This window comes from Podarcis gaigeae (genome assembly GCF_964106915.1).
Source record: "Podarcis gaigeae genome assembly, chromosome: 5".
Lineage (NCBI taxonomy): Eukaryota > Metazoa > Chordata > Lepidosauria > Squamata > Lacertidae > Podarcis > Podarcis gaigeae.
In genome coordinates, this window is record NC_139681.1 from 56,594,077 (window position 1) to 56,622,036 (window position 27,960).

The window sequence follows — 27,960 nt, forward strand, 5'->3', positions numbered from 1 at the left end:
AGAAGTATTCCTTGCACCTTTGAAAATGAACAGAAGAAAAAGGAAGCTTTAAAAAACCCTAGTTCATTTAATGAGCAGAGCAACAGGAAAGCACAAAGTAGTGGGTGACTTTCTGCTATTTTTAAACTCCAAAATAAATTTAAATAAAGCTCCAACTATAATTATCATATTCAAAAGTTTTTGTAAGGTTCAATAGGTATAAACATCTACAGAAACTATGCTCTCATGCAGTTCTTGCTAAAGCATAGTAATTTGGTCCGGGCTAACCCAATCTGCTTTTGAGATCAGGAAATGGAGCAGGCAGGAACACTCTCCTCCTTACAGCTATGGTCTGCTTCTCTGTCCCTGCTTCTCTGTCCTTGCTGCCTCTTGCACTACAAGTGAGAACAAAAAAAGCCTGACTGCTGTAGAAATTAGCCCTCAAGCAAGATTGCTCTTGGATTCCACATATTCCAGTGCTGCTGTCTTCACAGCCTGGACTGTTTCTGCTGTGCCATACTTCTTCTCGTATTCCAGATAACGCTTAAAGAAAAACTTCATCTTCTTCGCTGCTAGGCTTAGGTGTATTACACGTTCAAAAATATCCCTGCAAAACAAAAACAAGGAAAACTCTTTTTTATTATGCAATCAAACAGGTAACAAACAAACAACAGAAAAAGCATGGGCCTGGGAGTTAGCTGATCCTGTGGGTACAAATCTTTCTTGCCCATCATAAGCACTTTATCAAAATGATGCCTAGAAGACAGGAAGTGACTACCACGTGTTTCCAGAAAATTCAGACTTTGTGTTCAATCACAGAGCTTTCAGATTCCTAGCATCTACAAGGATCTGTTCACAGAGCTTCTGAAACTAGAACAAGTTTCACTTGTGTTTCCTTCAGAGTTCAGTACACACATGCTTGGAGGGGTATATCACCCTCATTGAGAAATCCTGCCCTGTCAAATGTCAAGCACATCTCAGTTGCTCTTTACAAGCATGGCAGGGGACTCCTAGCCTGAGAAGTGAGAATATTTCTAGTCTAAGAGCACGCCTGCAGCAACCGGGGCTCAGTTCACATGTAACAGAAAACTATGGTTTTCTGCTAAGAGAACAAGCTAAGGCTCACCCACATAGTGGAGTTCTATGAATTCCCATTACATGTAAGCTCAGCTAGGATGTTATGACGCAAAACTGATTTACTAGAATTGGTAAGAGACACAAATCCTTTGCTTCTTCTCTTGTTAGAGAGTAAGTAGTGTTGTGGCCTTTTAAGGGCTATTTTGCTACTGAAAAGCGAAATAAATTTCTAGAAACTTGGAAGAGAGAGAAGAAAGGTATAATCACTCATGCTTCAAGGACAGGCTCTCTGCAATTCCCATGACTGTTAACAAAAATCATATGGTGTTGCTCTGAAGCCACATGCCCCACACCCCAGTTTTCATACCAGCAAGTTCTTTACATTTCTGTGCTATGGAACAATATTTTTTTACCAGATTGCAATTAAAATTTACATACATTTTGTTCCTTTTCTGAAAACTGGGAATCATGGCCTATGAGTATGAAGGTTCCCATGCTAGACTCTCAGCTGAGAGAAGGGATAGTATTGAGAAAGAAAGCCAATGGGTTCCTCTAGTAATAGCAGGCCTAATACAGGTTCTTAATGCTTATAATCCAGTCACTTCCTGTGGCACCTTTCAGAGTTGTAAATATTTGCTCACATGAAATCAAGCTTCCCAGCTTCCCTGGATTTAAGGCCAAGAAGCATCCCTTATGTTGTATTTACATCATTTCCTAGGAAGTTCAGAAGTACCAGCCCACTTTCCCATGCTAGTACTCACCGTACTTCCTTTTGGCTGCCATGTTTGATCATCATGTCTATGTACACTGACCAAATGTCTGTACGCTTCGGGTAGGTGCTCAGGGTATTCTCAAAAACGGTCTTGCCATACTCCAGATCACCAAACTGGAACTCCAGCTGCGCCAGCTTTGATATCACATCCAGATCTGCAAAAGTGCATTTTAGAAGTGTTCTTCTGGCTAGTCGTCACTGCCTCTGCTTAGAGTTCAAGGATGCTGTAGTTACTTTGGCAATAATATTAGGAAGGAATTGGGGTTCCATGCTACCAAATTCCCAGAGTAGGCAACAAAACTAAAATTATTAAACACCCGCCCCCCCTGTTTCATAAAATGTGCACTGATCATTGTGTTGGCAATTTTTTTATTGTTTGGGTTTCCTTCAGTGCATTGGGAGGGAAATAAATGAAATTATGCAATCAATGCAAAAGGATATCTTGCATTCAATCTAGGCTATGAAAATCCTGTCTGAATTTCTCAAGCCAACTGGTAAAACTGCAGCATCCAGGAATATACACAGTCCTTTATAGTAACTTTGAAATCTCCCCATTCAGAACATGCTCCACCCCCCCCCCCCAATCCCTAACTGATTAACTTTGAAAAGTTTTTTTTTAAAGGAAAGTACCAATAAAATTATTGAAAGAGCATTTGCTAACAATGGCTATGGATATTTCTAGATTCACCACAGCACATGCTGCATTTCCTAGAAATTACCTGTGTACTGCATAAATAACCAACATGATGCTTAGATGCTAATCATAGGAAAGAAGAGCAAAGTGGTTCTTACGTTCTTTGACTGGCAGGCACTTCAGTGCACGTGGGAGGAGCTTATGAGCTGCCTCCACCAAGCCTCTTTTCAGGAGAAAAGTGGCGTACTTCACCCACACAGACTTTTCTTGACGAAAGCGCTTCAGCATTGTGTTGTACAAGTCATCAGCTTGCTGAAAATAAAAATCAGAGAAGAGAAGATCGTTCAAACCATGGAAACACACTTTGAATCCTGTGGTTCTCCCTTGCCTTTGTATGCTATTCACAACTGTATGTATCTTGGAGTACAGAACCCAACTCATGGGCCCCAGAGAATATTATGCAGCCAACAAGCTAGAGCAAGAGGCAATGTGGTGGTACTGCTTAGATGAGAAAGAGGGATGTAGGGAATCAGCCTGATGCTTGTCCAAAATGGAGGAAAAATCCACAACATGATAAATCCACGGGGTAGATGGAAGCGCAGGATCCAGGTGGATCAACCAAGGTGGGCTCTTCCCAAGAACAGAATGAACAAGCAATTTCCCTGCCAGACTCAATGAGCAGAAGTGATCTTTCTCTCGGCAACACTGTAAACCCAACCTCACCTTATATTTCTCAGAGCCACTGTAGATGTCTGCCAGCTGCTGGAAGACCTTCAGAGGCTCGTTGTACTGGATGGCTCTTTCGAAGACTTTCATTAGCGCTTCCTCGGTGCCGTACATGTTCTCCAGGTTCAGCAGCGCAACCCACACATTCAGCTTCTCTTGCTCCTCTCTGAAAGAAAGAGGCACCACAAATAACCACCCTACCTACACATGGCTCAATGCTCGCCTTTTGCTCAACAAATCCCCCTGGAAGAGAAAGCAGGAGATCTGACTGGACAATGTCTGTGAAGGGAGGGGAGAGAAAGTAACAGAACTGTCCACTTTGTTCTGCAGGTGCCCCTCCCACGAGATAAAGCCAAGCTAAGCATGCATGGGCAATAGCAGCTCATCAACTAAAAGCTAAAAATGGATGATAAGGGGAAGCAGTTCACCTAAAAGAGATGGTTTTGAGTGCCCTTTCTGCCACAGCTCTTGCTTTCTCTATCTCCGTAGCCTGAAGGTGAAAAGCCATGTACTGCAACCAGAGGATGGAGCTGTCTGGGTTCCCAAGGAGCAATCGGTCAAAGTCGTCGGCTGTCTGAGGTTGCCGGCTGGGATCCATCAGGGCAGCTTCAAGTTTGGAGAGTTCCTTCTCTGCCTTCTGCTTCTCAAGCTCTTTTTTCTTCTTTGTCTGCTTCTTGGTCTTAAACAGAGGGCCAAGGCAGGAGAGGAAGGCAATTAGTTGAAAAGGATAGAGAGTTTTGCAAGTAGGGGCATGGCTCAAAATTCAGCTGCATATACAAAAACATTCTTTTCAGAGCAACACATCTAGAGAAAAAGAACTATATATGGATAGTCTCTATAGACATAGGTATATATAAATAAGTGATCCATGAACCCCAGATGCAAGCCTAAAACACAAAAGGTCTTTTGCACAAATTAATTCCTGACATAGAGCTAAGCTAATTTTAGAAGCAAAACACTGCCTTTGTACTTTCTAGGCCAGCAAGATAGTACTTCTCGTAAGAGGCCTAAGTAAACAGGATTGCATACCAAGCACTATGCAAAGCAAAATACATTGAGATACTCTACCGTGGACTCTGTAACATCGTCGTCGTCTTCTTCGCTGTCAGAGCTTTGCTCCCTCTGGTTCAACATGGTCGTATCCAGCACACTTAAGCCTTCCTCCCATGTAAAGCTGGCTGAAACCTGCAGCCTTGGAACTTTCTTTTCCTGCAGAAAACACAATCAAGAAAAAAGCCTCTATTTAGAAACACACACAGCAAGCATCCCACACAAAGCACAAACAATGCTCCAGGCAGTCTTTTACCTTAGATTTTGTTGCACACTTCTTCTCTTCTCCCTCCTCTTCTTCCCGACAGTAGACCTCAACACCACTATCATCATCTTCAGGGCAACGAGTTTTCTTCTTTTGTGCTTTAACCTCCTAAAAAAAGTTCAGGTAGAGCAGCTTAATTTTTTTTTTAATTAACATTTTTGTGTGTGTAGTTTGTTTGCATCGTTGGATAACTGTTCACATCAACAGTGGGGTTAAAACCCCCTTTTCCAGGATAAATACCTGCTCACTTTCAGAGTTTCCCCTTTTTCGCTTTCTCGGCTGCGCGTCCTTTTCACCAACTGGCAGTTCCAGGGACTCTGGGATAATGCTTGGCTTCCCAGTGTCTTCAGGAAGGAGAGAGAGCTCTGCAAGGTTCTTTTCTTTATTTATACTGCAGAATGAGTAAAAGAGAAGGGGCAGAAAGAAAGTGGCAGGAGAGATAAGGAACTGCTATAAACATTAAATCTACACAGTACTTTCTTAATAGTAACACAGGCTTTAACATTATTCAACTTGTTGAGCATCACACCAGCCCTCTATGGTAGTCATTATAATTTCCATTTCATAAGACAGCGAGCAGAGGAAAATATAGAAATGCTTTCCCCAATACCACCTGTTAGCCCACAACTGTTGTGATATCTGAACTCTGATCTCTGTTGTCCTGTGAACCATACTGTCCTCATGTGTCTCCGCAATGTTTTCCATCCCAGATTCACCCCTCTATTAGGAAACATCACACCTACCTGAAAACCTTGGCAGTAAGAAACTGGCCGGCATGTATGTATTTTGCACACAATGAATTATCCGAGATGAAGAGAGGAGAGATAAATTGTGGTGGGATTTGACCCACAACCGAGTCAGACAACCTGCCAAGGGGAAAAAAAGATAGTGGCATATAGTAACACAGGTTTATTTTGCTCCTATTGCAGACCAGCTTTATTTCTTAAAAGAAAAATGTTATAAGTGAAATGGTGGACAAACTCCACCCCACCCCTCATTGATTAAAATTTATTCAGATTGTTCAGGGTTAGGTAAAGTTGCTCTGAGATGGAACAGTTGGCCATTCCTGACTTCCAGAACTATAGGCTCCAAACTGCTCTATAATTTATTTAGACACCATTCCAACAAAAATTCACAACGTGGAATTCGCTTTTTTATGGTCAGCAAGGGAAACTTACCCAAAGAAGATGCCTGATGGAGTGATGGATTTGACATAGCCTCTGACAAGCTGACCATTCTGAAGATCGTCGAGGGATGTGATTTCAGGGTCTTCCACTTTACAATGGCTCTTGGGAGTTATCCTATAACAGAAATGGAGAAGTGGTGAAATGCCCTATTTCTGGATAGGCTTCTTTATTAGAAAGGACACTTCTGTTGACTGCAAAGTGGAAAATCCTGACAATATAGTAAAAGCAAACAAACCCATATCCATAGTACAGAAACTATTGCAACATATGCAAGGGCTTTGAAATGCTGACAACTTCTATCTCCATTTTGTTAATAAAAAAAAGTAGAGCTCTAGCTGCCCTCGAAAAGCTTACAGTTTAGAAAGCAATGAACGAAGGAGAAGTCCTAGTGGGATTTCTTCATTTCCCCTGTTCTTAAGAACTGGACACAAAAAAGTCAAGAATAAACAAGAAACCACAGTATCCTAAAAAAAATAAATCAAGAACTCAAAAACAGCAAGCAACTTTAGCAAAGGAATCAAAGGACACATATTTATCTGCTTTGCAGAATCCATTCTAAATGCAACAAAATTTTGTAGTTGCACTTTAGGCCCAAATGTTAGGTTCCCTCTTCCTATGTCCCAAATAGTAGGGCAGTTTATGCTAATTTTGAAAACCTGTGCAATAGGATATAGAGTATTTTCTATTATTAATTATTATTATTATCACTATTATTATTTAATTTTCTTCCCATCTAAATTTAGGGATTTACCTGGATTGTCGAAGGGAAACTTCCATTTTTTTACCTTCACTGGAAAGGATACAGCACCTGTATGCAGGAAAAAGAAAACATGGAACTTCTGCACATTTCGAAAAGACCCTCTCCACAGAAAATATTGTGATTGAATGAGTTATGTGATAACTGTTCTTGGTCATGGGCTTCATGAGGGAATTAAGGATCTAAGAGAACCAATGAAGCTCAGGACCAGAAAGGACTTGTCAAATAAAATTCCCTCAGCTTGTCTACAGACATGATTTTGCATAAGACTCTTACCTGACAATTTTCCCAATGCTGAACATTTCTAGTGGCTGCTCAGCATATGAATCACTCAGGTGGAAAAGGCTGACTTTCCCCTTCCTTTCAAAGGGAAGCTGAACATTCAGGCCAACATGCGGAATCACCTTGCTCACATAGCCTAGTGTGATGGTTCCTTTCTCCAGAGAGTAAACTCCTGTTCAGGGGTGAGGAGGTTCAAACAGATCAAGTCAGATATTATAATACCACACTCCCCGATGGCCTACTTATACAGTACACTTAAAGGTTGTCAGTCTGGATCCTGAACCCCAAGTGCATCTATGATCAATTCCCACATACGGGGGACCTAATCCAGTCCCTAGTACAAATTGCACCAGGAACTTTACTGGCACACAGGGAAGGACTATAATTATTATTATTATTAAATAAAATAAATAATAATAATAATAATAATCATTTATTTATACCCCACCCATCTGGCTGGGTTTCCCCAGCCACTCTGGGGACTATATTTGATTTCTAATAGTAACAAGGAAATATACTCTCCCTGCCTTGCACATAAACACTGACGAAAACACTGTCTTTCAAACTTTGTCAGAACCATAACAGGAGAGACAAAAACAGAACAAGAAGAGCAGCCCTGTCAGATCAGATGAAAGCCTCTACCTAGCCCAGTATCCCATTCCCCGTAGTGGTGAGCCAGGGGCCTAAGGGAAGCTTGCAAGCAGGATATGAATACAACAACATTCTCTTGCTTGTTTCTCCCAGCAGCTGGGATCTGGAGGAATACTGTCTCCAGCGATGGAATTAGCTCACAACCAGCATGGGAAGGGTCGTAGTACAGTGGTAGAGAACAAGTGCTTTGCACGCAGACTGTCTCAGGCTCAAGTTCTGGCATCATTAGGTACAGCTGCCTGAAACCCTGGAGAGCCACTGCCAGTCAGTGTAGATGATACTGAGCTAAATGGACAGTTGGTCTCACTTGGTATAAAGGCAAGTCCTATGACCAGCAGCCACAGCTCAGCATTTGGTTGCTCATCCTCTAGTTGTGCCACTTTGATGACGTAAACAAGCCCCTACCGACTCGCCAGATGCAGCTTCGTCACACTGGCCACGTGACCCGGAAGTGTCTGCGGACAGCACTGGCTCCCGGCCTATAGAGTGAGATGAGCGCACAACCCTAAAGTCTGGCAAGACTGGCCCGTACGGGCAGGGGTACCTTTACCTTTACAAGCCCCTACTACTAAAGGCATCATCATCAAGAGCTACAAAATGATTACTCATCCATTCACTTTGACTGACATACAGCCTGGCGCCGCTTTCGGCAACCAAATTAGCATGGCCTTCCCTATTTATTACAATGCCACAGAGGCATTTACATGCGTACAATGGGGATATGAACATGGGGCTGTGTGAGAGAGAGAGACAACACTGGAGTAAATGGAAAGCCCTTTTATGCTCAAGAATTCAATGACACATCTGAAGCTTTTCACATACAAGGAACTACAGGATCAGAGTTATTTTGAGCCTATGGAATTGGGTTTATAAGCCTTTGATGACTAGATAGAGAGTGACTGTCATTGACTGTCTCTTTCTGGGATCTTAATGTTGTGGTGCTCTCTTCTCATCTTACCTGTAAGTGACAGATGGAGCTTAGTTTCCGTGACATCAGAGCCGGTCACTGTCGCAGCCAAAGCTTGTCCATTTCTGAAGTGTTTCCCTGCGTGTTTTAAGACCTGTTGGGAGAGAATGACCTGAACTTTACCATCATCCAGCCACTTAATTGTGCCTGTGAATAATTCCCCATAGTGGTGATGCATGGGGGGGGGGGGGGCTGGGCTAGTGTTTAGCTCTTCATAAAAACCATTTTGAAATAGTTAAGGTTTCAAATTGTGTACTTATCTGGGAAATGCCCTGAAAGAGACCAGAACATTTCCTACACCTTTCCAGTGAAAATCTGAACAAAAAAAGCCTTGTGCTCTTCTTATCCTGAAAGAAGTAACCCTTGCTGTGACTGCTATTGACTATGCAAATAGTCTTTTATATGGCTGTAGAATTCTTAAAGCTTAGCTTGGACAAAAAATAACAATCCCAAAGATGTATCCTTTTGGCTTTGTAAAGACTAACAAATTTATTATGGCATATAGAGGTTATGTCATAATAAATTGGTTAGCCTTTTAAAAAATGCTATAAGACTTTGTTTGACTAACATGGCTATGTCTCTGGTAATAGCCAGTACAACACACTTCCAACATTTTAATGCTTCTGTTTCTTTACTGCAGATTTTCATGTTATTGAGCGTAGCCTCCTGCATAGAAGAGTCCTGTGCCCTTCATTCCTTGGCAATTACTTACTGTGGGTCGAAGGGAAAGTAGCAGCTGTTGAACTCTCCCTCTAATGTTAGGGGTGACCTCCACCTCAAGCCATTTATTTGCAGCAGCGTACTAAGAATAGAAGTGAACAGGAGAAAATAAAAAACTCTTCACTAGAAAAGACAGAGTCCAGTTTTTACCATGCATTCCCTGGTAATAGGTCCTATAAATTATTCCAGAATTTCCACATCAACCTCCCCAACCCAAGTGAAACAAGAGCTTATGGATACACATACAACCACACGTTTTGAACATTATCCCCCATTGGGAAATTGCATCAACCCAGAGTATTCGGAAGCATGTCATGCTTCCCAAATCTACAGTGAAGACTGGCCCAACTTTTTAAAACGAAGGGGGAGGGGGAAACCCTTGTTACGCAAAGGTAGAAAAGTTTTAGGCCTCACCTTCTTAACAAAGCATGTCACCGTCTGCCCAGGCTTAAAGGGTTTCAGTATTTCTTCCGGATTGCCATCTTCTGGACCCAGGGCAGTTTTGCTTTCTCCAGACAGCTCACTGATTGTAAGTGGAGATTTATTTATTTATATTTATTTATTGAATTTATATACCGCCCTATACCCGGGGGTCCTAGGGCGGTTCACAGAATAAAAGCAAGATATAAAAATACATAATAAAAATAAAAACAACAGCCCAATAGCACACACCCACCCCAGTTATGCCCTTAGCTTCTTTGCTTTGACATGTCAATATTTTCCCTGTCCCTGATCAAAGTGTCTCCTATCCAAGCTCATGGAAAACACAGGACTCCCAATTTTAAGTTGGCAATCAAAAGCAAGGGACATAGTGCACAAGACACATACTAGGATGTGTATTACAAGACTGGTAAATTCTCAACAAGGATGCTGGAGATCTACAGACATTTCCTATGATTTAGAATGAATTGGCTCTGAGTAAAAGATGAGTTCACAGAACACGTTTTTTCATGTCTCCTACTGCAGCTTAATGACCTCCCACCCCAAGGAAATTGCTTGTGGGCATTGGAGGGCCCTTGGGAATGGTGTGGGATATGGTTGGGGGGCTGAAGATAGAGAGGGGAAAGTGGTGGGAACTGACTATTATCTTATCTGGAAAAAGGAGGAGCAACTTAAAATTAAAACCATCATTCTACAATAGCTTGATCACCAGACATGTTCTAGGCAGTCTCTATAGATCCATGTATCCTTAGAGGGCGAACAGCTTGAGATCCACTCCCTGCTCCCTTCCAATATTTCTAGGTCCAAGCATTTGCCAACCAATCCAAGATTTCCTATCTGTAAAACTCCAGGCTGCCTCCCCTCAATGTACTGTATACTACAATCCTAGCACCCACCAATAACTTCTCTTGTCTTCAAGATCTGAATGTTTTATTCAGCTTTTAATCTGTTGGGAGCCACCCAGAGTGGATGGGGGAAACCCAGCTAGCTGGGCGGAGTATAATTTATATTATTGTTTATTATTATTATATAATGATAATAATGCCAGAATCATTAAAATTAAGCAAATTGTCACTTGGGTCTAGCATATTTGTGCAATATGTTCCAAGATGCAGAATTTTATGTAGAGAACCCCTACTCTGTCACTAACATTCAGACCAGGAGACGCTTGGATAAGTGTATCTGTTAGCATTTAACATGTTGTAAAACCTCATCAAACAAAGAATCTAAAGGCTATCTTACCTTGGTCGGATGCTGAGCTCTGGGCAGGTACGGGTAAAATGGGGGTGGGTGATGGGCAAATACCTACAAATTAAGAGCAGATTAGCACATCTTCCTTACTCCAGTTGTAAGTGGCTCTTCAGCATTTGATAGCTTTTCAAAGTTCCCTCTTTATCTGCTCTAGTCGGGGAAATAATCACTCTCTGAGCATGCAGGACTAAAACTGGAAGAGGTCTTTTCCACACAAAAGTGAATGTTTCCTTAATTTGCGTAAGTCCTGCTTCTAGAGTGAGTGGGAGGAGAAAACCCACTCTGGGTAACCTCTCTCCAACAGAGAACTGCAAGTTGCCTCAGCTGTAGATGGAAATGAGTCTATATCCAGGTAGGAGGAGGAGACAAGTGACTATGCTTTAATTGCCTGACTTGGACTGAAAATTAGTAACAGGGCAATAAATGCATAACAACAACACTTGCACTTAGGACATAGATCTGGAAAGTTCTGTGCCTGCTAGAACATTGAACTAAAATTTAGTAATTGGCTAAAACTCAGAAAAGGCTCTCAGAAGCTTGGGGGGATCTTACCTGTGATTTTTAATGTCTTTGCCCCCAATCACCCGAGCAGTCAACTGCTGCCCAACTCTTAGCACTGATGTAGGAAAGGTGCCTATGGAAACTTTATCCAGGATCTGGGATGCATGAATAGAGCCGATCAGCTGATCATTAATTGCCACTAGGACATGAGTAGGCTTGATTGACTTGACAGTTCCTTTGACCACATCTCCCAAGCACAGCGAGTGGTTCACAATGGCCGAGGTTTCCCCAAGTGTTTCAGATTCACGCCGTGACCTGATTACAGCCTTTCTCTTCTTCTGATCTTGAACAGCAAGTAAGAGCCCACAGTCACCTGGCTGGAGAGTTTTCAGAACCACTAGGACCGACTGTCCCACTTTCAGTTTTTCAGAATCAAAGCGGAAAGTGTCATTGAAGTGGGAAGCCACAGGTATGGCAACCAGCTGACCATTTCCTACCAATGAAACAACTGCATGCTCTGTAGCCACATGCTGCACAATGGCTTGGTGCTGAGAGTTCTGTTTTAACTGGAAAACACAGAAATAACATCCAGAGAAAGTCACTCACACACACACACACACACACACACACACACACACACACACAAAACCTGGTACAGACTTCAGCAGCCATTTTGGCCCAAGGCTTAAATTGATTATTTAAAAGCATTCCTGACAGATGTTTTACCCTCATTAGAAAAACTCCAGCAATGCACTTTCCAGGGAATTTCCAGGAAATTCTCAGGACACAACATTTTTTCGTTTTTAGGCCCCCGCTGAATTCCTAGGCAAAAGCAGAAAATGCCAACACTCCCTGGGGTTTTCTCAGATGTGTGCCTAACAGGTGATCAGTTTTTCCTAAGGATCAAATAATATTGAAGAAGTTGCAGCTTAAACCCAGTTATTCCTTCTAGGACACAGGAAGGGAAAGCTGCTCCCTCCTCCTCATTATGGCCCCTTGACATCTGAATATAAGCTAACCAATTGTTTTGGTCCCAAGGACTGCATTCACCTTTGCCCAGTCCGTCAGGGGTCATATGCAAGTGGTAATCATGGCTGTAGAACACTCTTGTACAGACACACAGGATGCACACAGATATCTCTGTGTCTACTTTGACTTTCTCTTTGCTGCTGCTGGAGGCAGAAAAATTTGACTAGGAAGCTAAAACAGCTCTCTGGAGGGTGGGTCAACTACCCCTGGCCTAGTTATTCCATTGAATTCTCTTCATATGTTGCTCATTTCTATGGTATTCTATGAACCTCTCTTCTATGACTCTGTTATTAACCAGCTACACAGGTTAGTATCCAGCATAAAAGCCAATTCAGGCTAATCATACCTTCTTAGGTTTGGGGGACAGCAACTCCTCTCTAAGTGACACATAGACCTTTGATTCTAGGGAATCAATGCAGAGAACCACAGCTCTTGTTTTTTCACCCTGGACAATGTTTTTGCCTTTAAAAACAAACAAACATGCACCATAAGATTATTGCTTGATATAACTGGGGCAAAATGAAGCAACTGCATTTCAGTACTTCAGTAAGAGACACTATTTATTTACATTACATCACTGATAGCTGAGTCAGGAGAAAAACCAAAAATTCACTCAGGTCTCAGACACACTTCTGCTGCTCAGACTGTTCAAAAAGACTCCACTCTTTTGTTTCAAACCCAAAGAGCAAAATATAGTATATCAGGACAAAGTAGACAAGGGGGGGGGGGGGGAAGACCACAAAGTATGTCCTACCTCCAAGGTGACTATGAGTAGCCATTATAGTTAAGCCAGAAACAGAGGTGCTATCAAATAGTGCTGAACCATCAGTGTTGACTTTGCGAGCCGCCAGCATCAGCCTCTGCCCAGGTTTTAATTCACAGACTTTCTGAACCACACCGACAACATCTGAGGATAAAGAAAGAACTAAGTCCCATTTGCAGCTGGATGTTTCATCGCTGAACTATAGAAAGTCAAAGTAAGTTTAATAAGGATTAACTATTAAAAATGAGTAGATTCCCTTATTTTGAGGAATTATGCACTGGTGCCTGAAAGTAGCTTTCTTGCTGTATCTTTAAGTCAATATGAAAATGGAAGGGAAAAATGGGGTCTTTTAAGCTCATAGCAAATGAGCCAGTCACCCAGAAACAAAGTGCCAGTCAAAGAAATGTAATCTTTCTCCAACTGCAAGTTAAGCAAAACCCACTTGGTAATCTCATATAGCAGAAAACCATCCCGAGTGACTAGATGTTTTACCTGAAACTGAATCTTTGAACCTCTCTTTAAATAAAAGTTTGAAAAGTTCCTAGGCCTCCTAGAAATGTTGAGAAAAGGTGCTCCAAGCTTTGCCTCAAAACCAGGACGCTCACATGCATCCACTATGTGTATGTGGCCAACACAAGGTTTCCATGGGCCATCTTTTATCATGACAACCTTTACCTCTTCCACTGCTGATACTCTTGATCTCCTGCAGCTCCTTGAAGTATTTGTGCAGCAAACAGAAGCTCTCAGAAACAGAATCCTCGGAGGAGCACTCAGACACCTTCAGGGACAGCAGGATGCGTTGCTTCTCCTCATCAATGCTGGTCACTTTGGCAACTACAGTCTGACCTACCACATAATGGTCTTTGGTGTCTGTCACAAACTTGTCACTCATTGCCTATAGCAATTAGGAGATAAGAACCAATTAATACTGTTCTCCTTAAGAGTGCCTTTGCAAGAGAGCTATCAACACCACCAGCCTCAAGACTTCCAGAAAGGAAGGAATGCAATCAAAACAGTTCCAAACAAGAAACCTTTTACCTAGGCTGAGTTAGAGACAGCTCTATTAGCTACTTCATGCTAGCAGTCTAATTAACATTTCATCACTAAATTGTTTGCCTTTCTAAGTAAAGACTAAAGGTTGCATTTTCAGCTAGCTGAAGATCTTTAGATAACGTTCAATGTGTTTTAAAAGTCAAATTTGTTCTACAAACATCTATTCTTTGACAGTCAGCTGATGCTAATAAATTGGGAATTGTGCCATGTACTACTGCTCTTTGGGGAATGCGACAATATGGATCAGCACAACTGCTTGAATGCTCTTTGGGGGCATGGTTATGAATGGTTGAGCCAGAAGCGGTTTAGTCATGCTGGCCACATGACCCGGAAAGCTATCTGCGGACCAATGCCGGCTCCCTCAGCCTGAAGCGAGAGGAGCGCTGTACCCCATAGTCACCTTTGACTGGACTTAACCATCCAAGGGGTCCTTTACCTTTGCCTATGGATGGGGGCCATCTTGAGTGCCTGCATTTCAAAACATACCACTAGGAAACAGCTTCTCTCACACCACTTGCAAGCAGGAAATTCCTATGTATTATTTTGTGCCCTTACTTCCAAATCCATCTAGAGAACTCCTCTCAGCAGGAATTTTTATCCTTGAGTAGTGCAGCATAAGAGATTATTTCAACTAGAAAGCACCTCTTCCTCAACATCTGCGAATAAACCTATTTTAGAAGGGACAATGCAACATGCCTTACCGACTTGGGTGCCAGCCCTGTCAGACCATATGGAAACTCCACAAACACACCATAAGGCATGACGTTTCTCACAAAGCCAGTCAGCAGCAATCCAGGCTGGATGTCTGAAAAGCTCTTCACCACCCGTTCCTCCTCAATTGCTGAAATAACCGATGGCTTTCTGCTCAGGGTCTAAACAATGGGTCAAGGAATACAATTGGGGAGGAGGAGCGTACTGGTAGTTTGGTTTTATTTGGCAGCCACAAAACAAGCATTTCACCAAAGCCCATTAACATAGAGCGGGAGGTAGGCAGACTGTTATAACACAGGGGACGTAGGACATAATTGTGCCAAAAAGTAAGATCATGTTGCAACCAACCAACTGCCTGATTCCATTCAGATTCTGCAGAGGAAAAAGAAAACATTCTATCAGCAACAAGATTCCACTGGATCCCAATTCGCAGGCAGCCATTAAAAAAAAAAAACTGAAGAAAGCAAAGGGAATGATTGCTTCATCCAAAAACCAAGGTAGTGAAGATACTAAAGGCTACAAAAACCTTTGCTCACTTCTACTCTCCCTCCATCTAAAAAATCTTCTAAGACAATTTCTTCCCTTCAGACTGCACAGACATAGAGAGGTAAAACTGACACACACAGAATCTTTGAATGTCATTTCTCTGGGAGACAATATATGCAATGCAAGTTAATGCTGTTGTGCAACATAAAATGGCTATATGATTTTACCAAGCTTGGCTGGACTTTACAAGGATACAACATGACCTCCCTTGTCATGGAGGCATAACACTCTATGGAGAATATCATCTGCTTTAAGGCAGGACCACCACAACTTGCTATTGGACACATAGTCAGAGAGATGATTTGTGGAAAGGTAGGCGAAAACATTGTCCGGCAAGATCGTAACTTCAAGCCCATCTTCTTTTTTCCTCAGAATTTTTACATCAACAATCTGAGCAAGAGAAAAAAGCAACACTTTTTTAATACGTGGAAGACCACCACCTAAAATGCAATATTCCCAGGATAACAAGGTTTCTCAAAATGCAAGCAACTTAAAAGATAAAAGAAAGAAATCATCTCAACAATCAAAGTTAAAGTCTAGGAGCATTTCTTATTTTTTGGAATAACTTTTTATTGGGTTTTGTAAACAAGGATCATAGGAATAATAATCAATACAAATAAATAAACCCGTTCTTATTTGAATATAACAAAAATAGCATAATAAATCTGCAGTAATATCTACAACAAATAGTTCATTATTAGTGACCATTGTATAAGTTCTTGGTTTGTGAATTGATTTTTTAAAAGGAGGTGGGGAACAGGATAGAATATAGTTGACAGATAACATTCATCATCGCATCGCTAAATGCCTAATCAGCAGCCCTTCTGGTTGTGCTTAGATTTAAGTAAGTGCAATCGTCATTTTTCCTCTTAGGTTATTAATGAAACAATATAAAGTGTTGGTATACTGATGAACGTGGGAGGGGAATTCAAAGTACAGATAATAATTTATGTTTAAAGTTAAATCTAGACCAACCAGATGGAGCATTTATTCTGATGTGAAGAACACTTCAAGTTAGAATAAATGGTTTAAATCCAACAGAAATGTTCCATGTTTGCCTGAAGTAGCACTATAATTGGGACCCCATAGCATAGTCTTTCTTAATATATATGAACTGATAATCTGGTCATTTTGTATGAAATAAAACCCAAGTTAGAAATATCATAAATTCCTGTCTTTGCTCCTAGCATCCTCAGGGGAATGTCAGCAGGGAAAGGGAAGGGACATCTTTTAGAATAAATTACCCGTCCGGTTTCATATGTTACTTCTCGCTTCTTTGAAGTCTTTTTTTCTCCACCATCCTCAGCTAGTGCTTCATTTGTCAGCTTGAATGACAGAAGCAGTCTCTCCTGCTCAGGCTCACATTTTAAGACAATCACTTTGACCACCTGATTGGCAAAACAAAAGAATCTTCATATTGCAGGCATGTTCACTCTCACACTTCAAAAACAGGACAACCTGAATGTGTCCCCAGACATCCCTCTACTGCATCCTATCTGGGTCCTAACCCATTTCCCTCCACTTTAGCTGGATAAAACGTGGAAGTTCTGTAACTTTCCACTGGCTTTATGCCTCTCTCTGTGTTAATGTAACAGATGTAAGTCATTTTACTAGTAGTTCAAAATCTTTTATTTAAATGTTTTTCAAGAGAGAAAGAGAGACCACTGCTATGTCCTACTACATAAGCATATCAAGGGTTCTGCGAATTCAGTAACAATAACCTGCAGTTCATGGTCTATCACTAAACAAATGTATGTGCATTAAAGATGTTATGCAAATCTGTTGTGCAAATGTGTGCAGCTATTAGCAACTAAAATTTTTATATCATTGACAATCAGACTTTTTACTTTTACCCAGCTTTTACCTGGCCTGCATAAAATGTTTCTTGAGGAACAATTGAAGGTGCCCCGCCGAGCTCATTTTTGGGGACAAGGCCCTTTATGTCGTTGTAGAATTTCACAATGCAGCCAAACTCCCTAGCACATGCAACAAAACCATGGGTGATCAAGCCTGGCTTTGCATCTTCATAACTGGAAAGGGCAGGGAGTTGGGAATTGACAAGTGTTCTCTTAAGCGTCAGAAGAAGTTTCCTTGTTTCAGGATTGCAGGAAAGCACCTGGAGGAGAAGAAGAAACTGGAATTATGTGTGCCAACTGGCAGGAAACTGCAATTGAACCAAAATGAAGGAACGTCCAAAATGTCAGCTTGGAACTCATGGGATCAGTCCTAATAAAGCTGGCACAACCCATCAGCTTAGAAAAATAAGGGCTACGAAAGTTTAGGAGGTAGCTGTCAGAGACAGAGCTCATCCTGTAACAGGACCTGAATAACACTTCTTTAACTATTCAAAATAGGCATGGGGAATCTCTGATCTGCAAGCTAAATAAGCCACTGCATGGGTCCTAATGTGGCTGACAATGTCATTTCCCCAGGCACACCCACCTGCCCAACACTTGATGTCAGATGGTATCAGGTGTGGGACAGGTAAAGACATATTTGTAAAGGAGCAATTCAGAGACTTAAAGTGTGCTCTCAGCTGTTCCTAGGCAAGCAGGGCTTGCATTCAGCACCTTTAAAATACCAAGTGGAGTCAATCCCTTCTAAAGTTAGCAGCAATCATCTGATTGGTGCCGACTTCAAGCCCTGCTGGAAGAAGTTGCACTCAGAAGTTGCCTACCAAAAGCAGGGCTTGCAGTCTGTACTAAAGTCAAGGATGTCAGTGCAAAGGAAGAAAGGATTGTAATTTTAGACTCTTAAAGGTCCTATTGTGGGATCCTTTCTTTAATTGGTAATGTTTATTACCTCACCTTGTTCAATATGTAGCAAGCCAGTTTGAATGCACTGGGGGCCTCTCCTGCTCATTTTGCTGAGTGGGGCCCCAGAATTTTGCCGTAAACTCCTGCCTAGACGGAAACACTGTCTACATCTCATCCTGTGGGCCTGTAATCCTACACACCTGCTGGCAAGTCCCACAGAACTCAGCGAGCCTGACTTCTGAGTAGGTAAAATAGAAATATTAGAAATTATGAATACATGTCATTGTCCCCATTTTAGATTCACTACAACTCTGAATAAACTAGATTGAGAGATAGTAACTAATCCAAGGATTACACAGTAAACACAATGGCTGAGAGGGATTCTGAACCTAGGTTTTGCACATCCAACCTAATGTTACCCACAGAACCACAGCAGCTCTCATTATAAAGGCAGATTATTGCATGGAGAAAGCCCTCTTGGTCTCTCCTTGCTAGAGAAATCAATAAAACAGTCCAAAGTGGTCCCTTACAGAGAGTTCTTACCCGACACCGGACAGTGCTCCCCACACTGTATTTCTTCTCTGGCTGTTTCAGAAGCACATCTGCCAGATGCAGTTGGGGAACCAGGCCCTTGATGTGCTCAGTCACTTTTACTTGCATGCCAAAGGGCTTCAGAGCCAACACCGTGCCCTGAAGTCCAAAAGAACGAGGGATCAGAAAGCAAGAAAAACTAGTACAGAAAGAGGAGATGCCCTCCATCTAACTTTGAGGTAGTGAATGTGGGGCATTCCAAATGTTTGACTCTAACTCCCATCAGCCTCAGCCAGCGCGACAAATAGTCAGAGGTGATGGGAGCTGCAGTCCAACAACTCCTTTGGGGGGAAGGTTGGGATATAAATCTGGCACCACATTGGCTACACCAGACCCCAAGTGTCCCTCTCCCCTCAGCTGCTACTACAGCGATACTTAAAAACCATCTTGAAGGGAATAGAGACCTAGCTTTAAATAATTACATTTCCCCTTGAAGCTCATGTTCCATTAGTGTTCCATTAATGTCACACAGCAGGATTTAGGTTTAAAGAGGCATTAAGCACACAAGTCAGAAGGAAATACTTCCTGGACAAAATTGAACCAAAGCCCTCGCCTCAGGTTGGTTCAGCAAGATAAACAAGATTCCAAGGATATTTCTCTCTCTCCCTGAACTTACTTCCACCACCTGTCCAGGATGAATATCATGGTATCTCAAGAATGGAGCCTCAATAATGTGTCTGCAAACAAAAAGAAAGGAAGTGAAAATTGATCTGTGTGGTGGAAGAGAAACAGATGAAAGAGTAAAGAGAACTGATTCCCCCCCCACCTCTGATTCTTCCTCCTGCCCTTCTAAACAGGTCACCAAGTGAGCTTCATGGCCAAGTGGAGATATGAACCCTGGTCTCCCATGTCCTGGCCTGCCACTGTATACCATACTGGCACTTTTTATATCTGTGCTGTCAGTATGAAACTTGGTATATATGATCTAAACGAGGTAGGGTATCATTGGGCTAAATATCATTCACATTGTGTGCCATGATCTAGATTGATACTGGCCTTGGTGTACATGGGGTGGGGTAATGGATGTGTCTGGACAGAAATTCATCAGATGCTAGAATGGACCTCAATAGAATTTCCTTTGTAACTGAATGGACCTCAATAGAATTTCCTTTGTAACTGAAGGAGCAAAACATCACCTGAAGGCAGAAAGTTTGGCTGCCTATGGAACCAATTTTAAAAATGTGCAGATGCAATCCATTGCACAGGTGTGCATAATGTAGCCATCTCAGTTGTTCTGAAAGCAATGGGACTTATGTCCCAACTGAAATGTATTATCTGTTAGGCATAAGGAAGTTCCATCTATGCATAGAATTTAAGACATGGAGATATGCTTGAAACATGAGTATATAAAGATACTTCATAGATTGGTTCATTCAAACTGCACTCTAAAGCTTACTGTTTGAGAGACACCACCATCACATCATCCATTGGGCTGTAGTCAATAATTCGGCATTTATGCTTGCTTCCAGGCTTGAATGCTGCAGGTTTGAAAGATTTGGCAGTATCTGAAAGATGTTTTATCTGAAAGAGGTATAAAGATAGTGCAGAAAATGAAGATTAAATTATAAATCCAGACAGTTTTCTAGTTTAAGACTAACCCTGCTGTAATCCAGAAAGCAAAGCAAAGCCTAGATGCTGCATCTGTCTGATTCTACCTTCCAATATGAATCACAATGTGACCACAGATGTTATGATCACATCCAACAAGGGCGAGCAAACAACAAAAGAATCTAGAAAAGCTCTTTGCTAACTTCAGACTCTGGGCTCTTCTCAATGCTCCAGCACAAATTAAGACATCATATAACACATTCACAAACAGATGCCAAGACACATCTATGTATTGAATCGGTAACGGGCAAAAGTGCTGATGTACTGCTCTCCAAACATCAGCCATGATGGTTGAAAGGGTCTACCCTCCTACAAGGTGCAATCAGCATCAAGTTACTTACATGTGCAAAAGCTAGGCAGCCACCATCCAGCTTGAAGATGGCACCAGTCTTTTTGAGAAAGGTCTCAACTGTGGAGTCTGGAACTACCCTGCCAATCTGATCACTAGACAGCTTGCCAAGTTGAGTGCCAGGCTGGAGGAAAACTGGGCGCAGAGATAGGCGTATTGCCTTGGAGATAGGATTGTTGAAGAGAATGCATGCTTTCACCTGGAGGGGAAAACACAAGGGGGGGGGGGAGGTGTTAAGTTTGTAGGAAAAATAAGGAATGTGCTAAGAATTGTACTTTTCTTCTCTTTAACATTCTAGACTCCATGACTATGGCGAAACCATACAGAGATGCACCCATTCAATTCATATCTTAACCGAGTCCCGCAGCACCACCTTAACACAATTTAAGAGTTGCTATAAAATCACTTACCGTCTGACCTGGTGAGTAGTTTCTTGTTTTTGTAGAACTCATGTGCATGTAGTCCACAAGTCCAGAGAAGGAAGACAGAAAACTGAGAGAAATTCCAAAAGGAGTCACCTGGAAATATTCAAAAGGAAACAAAAATCGCTATGCAAGATGTAAAATTAAACAGAAGAATTTCTCTGACAGATCTAGATGAATATTAAATGAAGATTGAGTTCTAATGTGGCTTTCATGAAATGTAAATGTGTTTTATGGTTTATATGTATTATATGCTTTTATGTATACAATATTAATGATTCTTCTGCTAGTGGCTCCAAATTATGTCTTCTAGTGCTGTAAATCACTAGATTTAATAACATTTTAGGGTGGTAATCAACCAAGTCCTACTCAGAGTAGACACATTGAAATTAATGAACCTAAGTCATGTCCATTAACTTCAATGGGGTAGCTTGACTGGGACTAATGTTGAATATCACTCTTATAGAGATTTTTAAAAATCTAGGTTAAGCTAGAAGAAGGGGAAAAACCCTCATGTGCTTCAGACACAGGGCCATAGATGTTTCCAACAAAAAGTCTCTATTTTTGCAATTATCCTTATATTTTAACCAACCTCAGTAAGTCAGACTGGAACAATTCAATGCTGTGAAAAAGCGGATGCATCTTTTGTTTAAAATGCAGATGTGTTAGGGAATTTATTATTTTCACTGTACTCTTCCAAGAGAGAAGAAAATAAGATTAGCACATTAATTCGTAAAAAACAGCTTACCTCCTGAATCTGGGCTTTCACCACCAGCCCAGGCAGCAAATTGCCGAGGGACCAGTTTTGTTCTTCTGTGGCAATAGCTGCAGCAACCTCTGACTGATCAATGGCCATACGGATTATCCTCCCACCATTCTTTACTTCTTCAATAAGGCAGTTGAGGTATTGGCCTATCTTCAGCTCAGTCCCTAAGAGACCAACACATGCAACTATCATCACTTATCAGCAAAGCTTTGACATTACCTTTCTATCACTTTGGCCATTATTTCCTGGCACCAGCTACTTCTGAAATCCTTTCACATGTTCATCACATTAAAAGGCTTTTCATCCTAGACTGAAATACTCCACCTTGCACAAAAAGCTTCCTAAACAAGAGAAGCCAGGCAACAGCTGGCCGCTTATAAGTTACTGTACAATGATATGTACTCAAGAATATCTCTCTCAAACACACACAGACACACACACAAACATTGGGCAGTAAATTCTGCCTCTGGTAACTCCCAAATCTAAGATTTTCCAGTTCTCTAAACCACCCATTTGCTTCTCCCCCTGCCTTAAACCCAGTACTCCTAAGTATAGTTATACCTTTGTTGGCTGACTGCAGGTAGGTCTTGGCTTTCTGACGAGGCAGAAATGCTTTTGTTGCTTGGATGCCTATGTCAATAAGGTAGCCATGATCTTCCACACTAGAGATGCAGCCAGAGAGCAGCTGTTTGGAGAAGAAGTGTAAGCTTAAAGGAAATTTTATCAGACTCCTTGTTGTTGTTCCTCCCTCCTCAAGCACTCAAGTTTCCCTGAAAAGAAACAGGACTTTGGGCTTCCACAAACGAGACATATATCCTCACAGCAATATTAGGACAAGATATCTGCACCTGCTGAAATTCTATTCCCTGCATTCTTATAAAAGACACAAGAACATTTTCCTATATCAAATCACAAAAAATTAACAATGATATGTTTTGAGCTCATCTGATGATGCCCATTGCCAGGTTCCCAAGCTACTGAGGTTAGGGTATGTGATGATACCAGAGAGGTTCTTTTCCATGGAAGCCCCTCTCTAGGTCTGTATACCTGGCACCTACATGGATGACTTTCTGGCACCAAGTAAAGGCATTTTTATTTATCCAGACATCTTAATTCATTATACTGTGTTTTTATTACTGCTTCTTTCAATTGTTACTTTACATTTCAAAGCTATTTACCTGCTAAAGTGTTATTCATTGTTTTAGTTTTGTGCTTTTTATTTTGCTTTATTATATTTTACTTTTTGTAAGCTACATGACATAATTTTGGAAAGGCAGGCGTAAACAGATAATTCATATGTTTCATACCATGCCAGATCTCAGAGTGGCAGCATTCAAAGCCTTGTTGACATCTTTGGGGTTGATTGTTAGCTGTATACTCTGACGACCTGTAGTAGTCTTCTCCACACCAACCACAGCACATCTGACCAGCATTCCTGGGGTAAAGAGATCTGAGAGAGAATTCAGATCCTGCAAAAAGATAGTTTAATGCATAAAGACTAAAATAAGGAGCATATCAAAACAGCAACAGCAATATCTAGTCACTGACTCTGAAACTTTGGCCAAACAAAAAGTTCTGCTGTAAGCAATACAACTGAATTTTTGAACATGCTACAGAGGATGTTGATTACTGAAGGGGTTGCGATTCAGCCATTTAACTATTCAAAGTTTATTTCCTCCAAAATACAGATGGCAAGCCAAAAGAAATTCATGTTACTGGCTGTGTGGAGACCCAATGCAGGACTTCGGGGCCAGAGTCTAAAAGGGAACTAGCCAGAGGGAATTTCTAATATTTCCTCTAAATTCTGCCCTTCTCCCTGAGGATTCCCATTTCCCTCTCCTTCAGACTTTTCATATGTTGTTTCCCTAACAGGATTTCTTGGCTTTTTGGGTGGCATGTCAAGTGTGATTAGACAGCAAAACAGAGTCAGATAAGATTTTTTTCTCACTGCTATTCCCTCTGGCTAGGTTCCCTTTTAGACTCTGGCCCCAAAGTCCTGCACTGGGTCTCCACACCTACCCTGCAAGATCCCTTCACCCAACCACAAGTCTAAAACCTCTGCCAGAATAGCTTCAAGTTCTCTTTTCAATTTATTACGTTGGCTTCGCCTCATACACTGGGTTTTTCCACAACTACACCAATATGTCTTCACACCAAGGATAAGGTAATCATTCCCAGATTTACCTTTCCCCTCACGATGTATTCATCCCACCTCTGCCACCAATTCTGTGGCGTTCGTACAGAGCCCCCGGTCGTTTCATGGACTATTGACCTGTACACCACTACTTTATTCTTCCACTGCCACCAATTTTGTGGGGAGGAAACCCAGGGTTGCCCGGTGAGTATTGAGTTTCAGTCAGGTAGAGTTAACAATGAAGATTAAAGTTTATTTCAAACACAAACAAGTTTTAAAATATATTCGAAACGCTGTCACTCTATTGCCTCGCAGTCTTGTCCCTGTCTCTGACTCCTCTATTCCCCCCCCTCCGCCCAAAAAAAGAACCAAGCGAACTGTCAAAACCTCTGGGCTGAGCCTCAAAATCAGGTAGGCTCTGCCTCCGGACTTTCTTATTGGTCAACCTATTAACCCTTTCTCTCCCTCAATACAAACATATCCCCAAAGAATGGGCAAACACCACAGCATATGTTGTTCCAGACTGGAATGGGATGTGTCAATCAAAATCTAGAAGTGCTTTTAAAAAAAGGTCTACCTTCTTTCGTTTTTATTCAATTCCGAAGATATTAATTTCAATGCACATCCTCCCATTCTTGCAGTGTGCAAACCACTAAGCAGGGCACTCCTGATGTTGGACTACAACTCACATCAACTCTAGCTGTAGCTGTTGGGGATGGCTAACAACATCTGGATGGCCTCAAGTTCCCCATCTTGGCACCAAAGCAAGTCAGGTGTTGTAAAGGCAGCTCTAAATGGTCTTCTACGATGTAGATCTCTTCAGGACAGAGCAGGAAACAGAGGAGGCAAGAGAATGCCCTGAACAGAAGAAACCTGCTGCTTGGTGGTACCTGCAGAACCCACCAAATAACTACGTAACACACACACACCTTGTCTTACCTCTAAGTGCTCATCTGTAGCCACCTGTTCATTCAGCATCTCATTGTAGGCATCACATATACGTGTCACTTGCACAAATCCAGTGAGCCCATTGGGCAAACTGATCACCAGCTCAAACTGATTAGACTCTTTCACGCATCCTAAGAGCAGTACCCCTGCAGTGAGGGACTGTTTAAAAAACAAGGACAGGTAATAAGCAACTTTCAGAATCACTTTTTTATCCTGTGTTCTACACAACTAGACTGTCCCCCACAGGGGAAAAAGGTATAATGTTAATAAAAGCTGTAAGTCCCCTTTTTAACAAGACCTAAAAAAATCCAAAGAAAAGCGCAAGGGGGAAATTACATCACTGCCTTCTGCATGCTATGAATTATCTCTCAATACCACAATGATGTACAATCTACTCCTGTCTCATATGCTACTATTTGAAATGGTACTACTTATTATTGTGTAGCTATTTGCCACAGTGTGAAAATAAGCCATAATACAAATTATAGACCAACCTCAACTGTTAGAAATTCAAAATGTTTAACACCGATTTTTACAACGGCTTTCTTCTCAATCTTGAGTTTTTTTGGCTTTGTTTCATCTTGATGGTTTTTCTTTCTTTTCTTGGTCACTTCTTCATGTTGTGTCTAAGACAGTTAAAAAAAAGAAAGACATTTCAAGATTTTGAAAAGACAGTTGCTTCCCTAAAACAATAGTTTAGTTTTAGAGCTGCAAAGGGACCCATGAACGTAACCTGCAGGAAAGCATGTTTAAGAGAGTTTAATCTTAAGGAAGGAAGAGCTAAAGTTAAACAAGAATGGAGATGCTGTTACCTTCCCGATATTGCTGGATTACAACTTCCATCATTTCTAACCAATGGCCATGATAGCTAGGGCTGGTGGAAGTTGGAGACCAACAACATCTTGAGATCGACAAGTTCCTGCACTAACCCAGTTTAGTGTTATGGAAGCAAGTGAGCTCAAAATTGAGGCTGAAGTCCTCCACCTCCTCTCTCTTCCTCTGGCACACATCAAAGGAAGAATTTTGAAGCATTCACTTCCGAGTTTAAACGAACCACAATTTGTTGCTATGCCCAAACCGGGCCAAACTCTAGCTTATTGAAATGAGCCAAAATCAGAAGCTACAGTTTAATCGGCAGGAAACTTGTTTATACAGCACAGGCATTTCTCTTCTATCCTGAAGAGTTCCCAGAACCACTTATTGTGTTAAGAACAATGTCAGTGCATCAATCTGGGGCTATAGCACAGTGATAAAGCATATGAATTGAATGCTGAAGAATCTGGGCTGAATCCTTGGCAACTCCAGTTAAAATTGCTACAGGTAAGAGGGTTTGCGAAACACCTTTGTAAGCAGTTAGAGAATTGCTACCAAGCAAAATAGGCAGTAATAAGCGACAAGATGAACCTATGATCTGACTTAGTAGAAGGCAACTTAATAGGTTCACAATTTGCATACTTTGAATAAATTATCCTGCTCTACTGTTGATTGTCTGGCTGCTTTTTCTTCTTGACTTTTCCTTTGTGGGCCACCTCGAGGGAAATTCTCTTCTAAAGATGACATGGTTATCTTTCTGCAATGGAAGCAACGAAGTTATTTGAATACAAATCATGTTCAAAAGGGCAAAACCAACACAAACATTTTCTTATATGCAAAGAATGAGGACAGACTTTAAAATAACAGGAATAAAATAATTGTTGTGCTTTTGAAGATGATTCATTCTCTAAAACAAGACAACACTCATGAGAGTATCAGGACACCTTTATGAACTCTTGTTCACATTTATGAAACTCACATTTATGAACTCTTGTTCATAAATATTGTTAATCTATGATGTGCAAACATTGTAGCACACCTACTCAAACTGAATGTCTACTGGTAGAGATGCAAAAATAAGCTAGTCCTTCCTTTGTTCTTAAGTAACAAAGAGCTATTTCATGAACCAAGATCCTAAGTATTCAATGCCTACATAAGTGGAGATCAATAAATTGTTTTTTCTATCATTAGCTCAGTTGGTTAGAGCGTGGCGCCAATAACACCAAGGTCACAGGTTTTATCCCAGCATGGATGCATCCCAGGGGTTGGACTAGATCAGTGTTTCCCAACCTTGGGTCTCCAGCTGTTTTTGGACTACAACTCCCATCATCCCTAGATATCAAGACCAGTGGTCAGGGATGATAGGAAATGTAGTCCAAAAACAGCTGGACCCAAGGTTGGGAAACACTGGACTAGATGATCCTCAGGGTCCTCTTCCAAGTCTATGATTCTTTCACTCGGCCAAGAAAATAACTCACCTGTTGATTTCTGGCCGTTGTGCAGCTATTAGAGACCCAAAACCTTTGTATTTTAAAATATGACAAACTAAAAAGAGAGCATTTCACAAACAATATGCACTATTCTAAATGACTTTGCTTCATAACCATACCAGGATTTTAATCATTTACCCCACATACACTCAGAAAAATCTAGCAATCTTTTGCTAGTTTTAAAATATAAACATTTTTATATAGCTCAGAAGGCACAAAGTGGAAGCTGGGGCAGATAAGAGCACTATTTTCACTCTGTCTTTATGTCCATAAAGCAGCTTTCAATATTAAAAAAAATAAAATAGCAAAAACAAATGGGTTAAATCAAGCCACACAGCCCCCCTTCCATGTCTTCTGTGAGAGATCCTGCAATCAGAAGAGCGGAGGCGCGTCACAGCAAGCACACCGGCCGCGAACCCGCAAGGCACTCACACAGCCACGCTAGTTCTACACGTGCAACCCACCTTGCCGTATTTCTCAATCCCCAGCTCACTCGGACTCGGCCCCCTCTCCTTAGGCCACCCTCCTTCCCGTCATTATCCCTCTTTTCCAGAGAGCTCAGCTTATGTACCTTTCCCCCCACGCTTCTCCAACTCACGGGCACGCCTGGGGCATGAGAGCCGCCATCTGCTCCGTAACCCGGAAACGAATTCGAAGGCTAGCAAAGGGCAACCGGAAGTGGGCTTTGCGGAAACCGGGCCGTGGTAGAACTCGCGGGACG

At 41.6% G+C, this 27,960-nt stretch overlaps 1 protein-coding gene across 2 annotated transcripts; it reads right to left on the minus strand.

The window, feature by feature from the left end:
- Window positions 1–47: 47 nt before the first annotated feature.
- PDCD11 (programmed cell death 11) lies at window positions 48–27,898 on the minus strand. 2 transcript variants are annotated; one of them, XM_083737917.1, is made up of 36 exons: window positions 27,811–27,898; window positions 26,392–26,506; window positions 25,431–25,562; window positions 24,928–25,095; window positions 23,162–23,323; window positions 22,416–22,539; window positions 21,837–22,018; window positions 21,077–21,184; window positions 20,659–20,865; window positions 20,106–20,230; window positions 19,326–19,386; window positions 18,662–18,808; window positions 17,227–17,478; window positions 16,607–16,750; window positions 15,558–15,752; window positions 14,807–14,977; window positions 13,728–13,947; window positions 13,044–13,196; window positions 12,636–12,751; window positions 11,312–11,826; window positions 10,751–10,813; window positions 9,482–9,590; window positions 9,060–9,149; window positions 8,339–8,441; window positions 6,724–6,901; window positions 6,442–6,498; window positions 5,682–5,804; window positions 5,247–5,369; window positions 4,744–4,894; window positions 4,495–4,611; window positions 4,257–4,397; window positions 3,617–3,867; window positions 3,186–3,354; window positions 2,621–2,774; window positions 1,818–1,983; window positions 48–586 (listed from the first exon to the last, which is right to left on the minus strand). In XM_083737917.1, exons 2-36 carry the CDS (start codon window positions 26,494–26,496, stop codon window positions 421–423), a joined length of 5,448 nt encoding a protein of 1,815 aa, XP_083594043.1. In that variant the 5' UTR covers window positions 26,497–26,506; window positions 27,811–27,898; the 3' UTR covers window positions 48–420. The 2 variants fall into 2 exon arrangements, with proteins under 2 accessions (XP_083594043.1, XP_083594044.1); XM_083737918.1 differs by having other exon boundaries at window positions 27,704–27,875.
- Window positions 27,899–27,960: the final 62 nt, after the last annotated feature.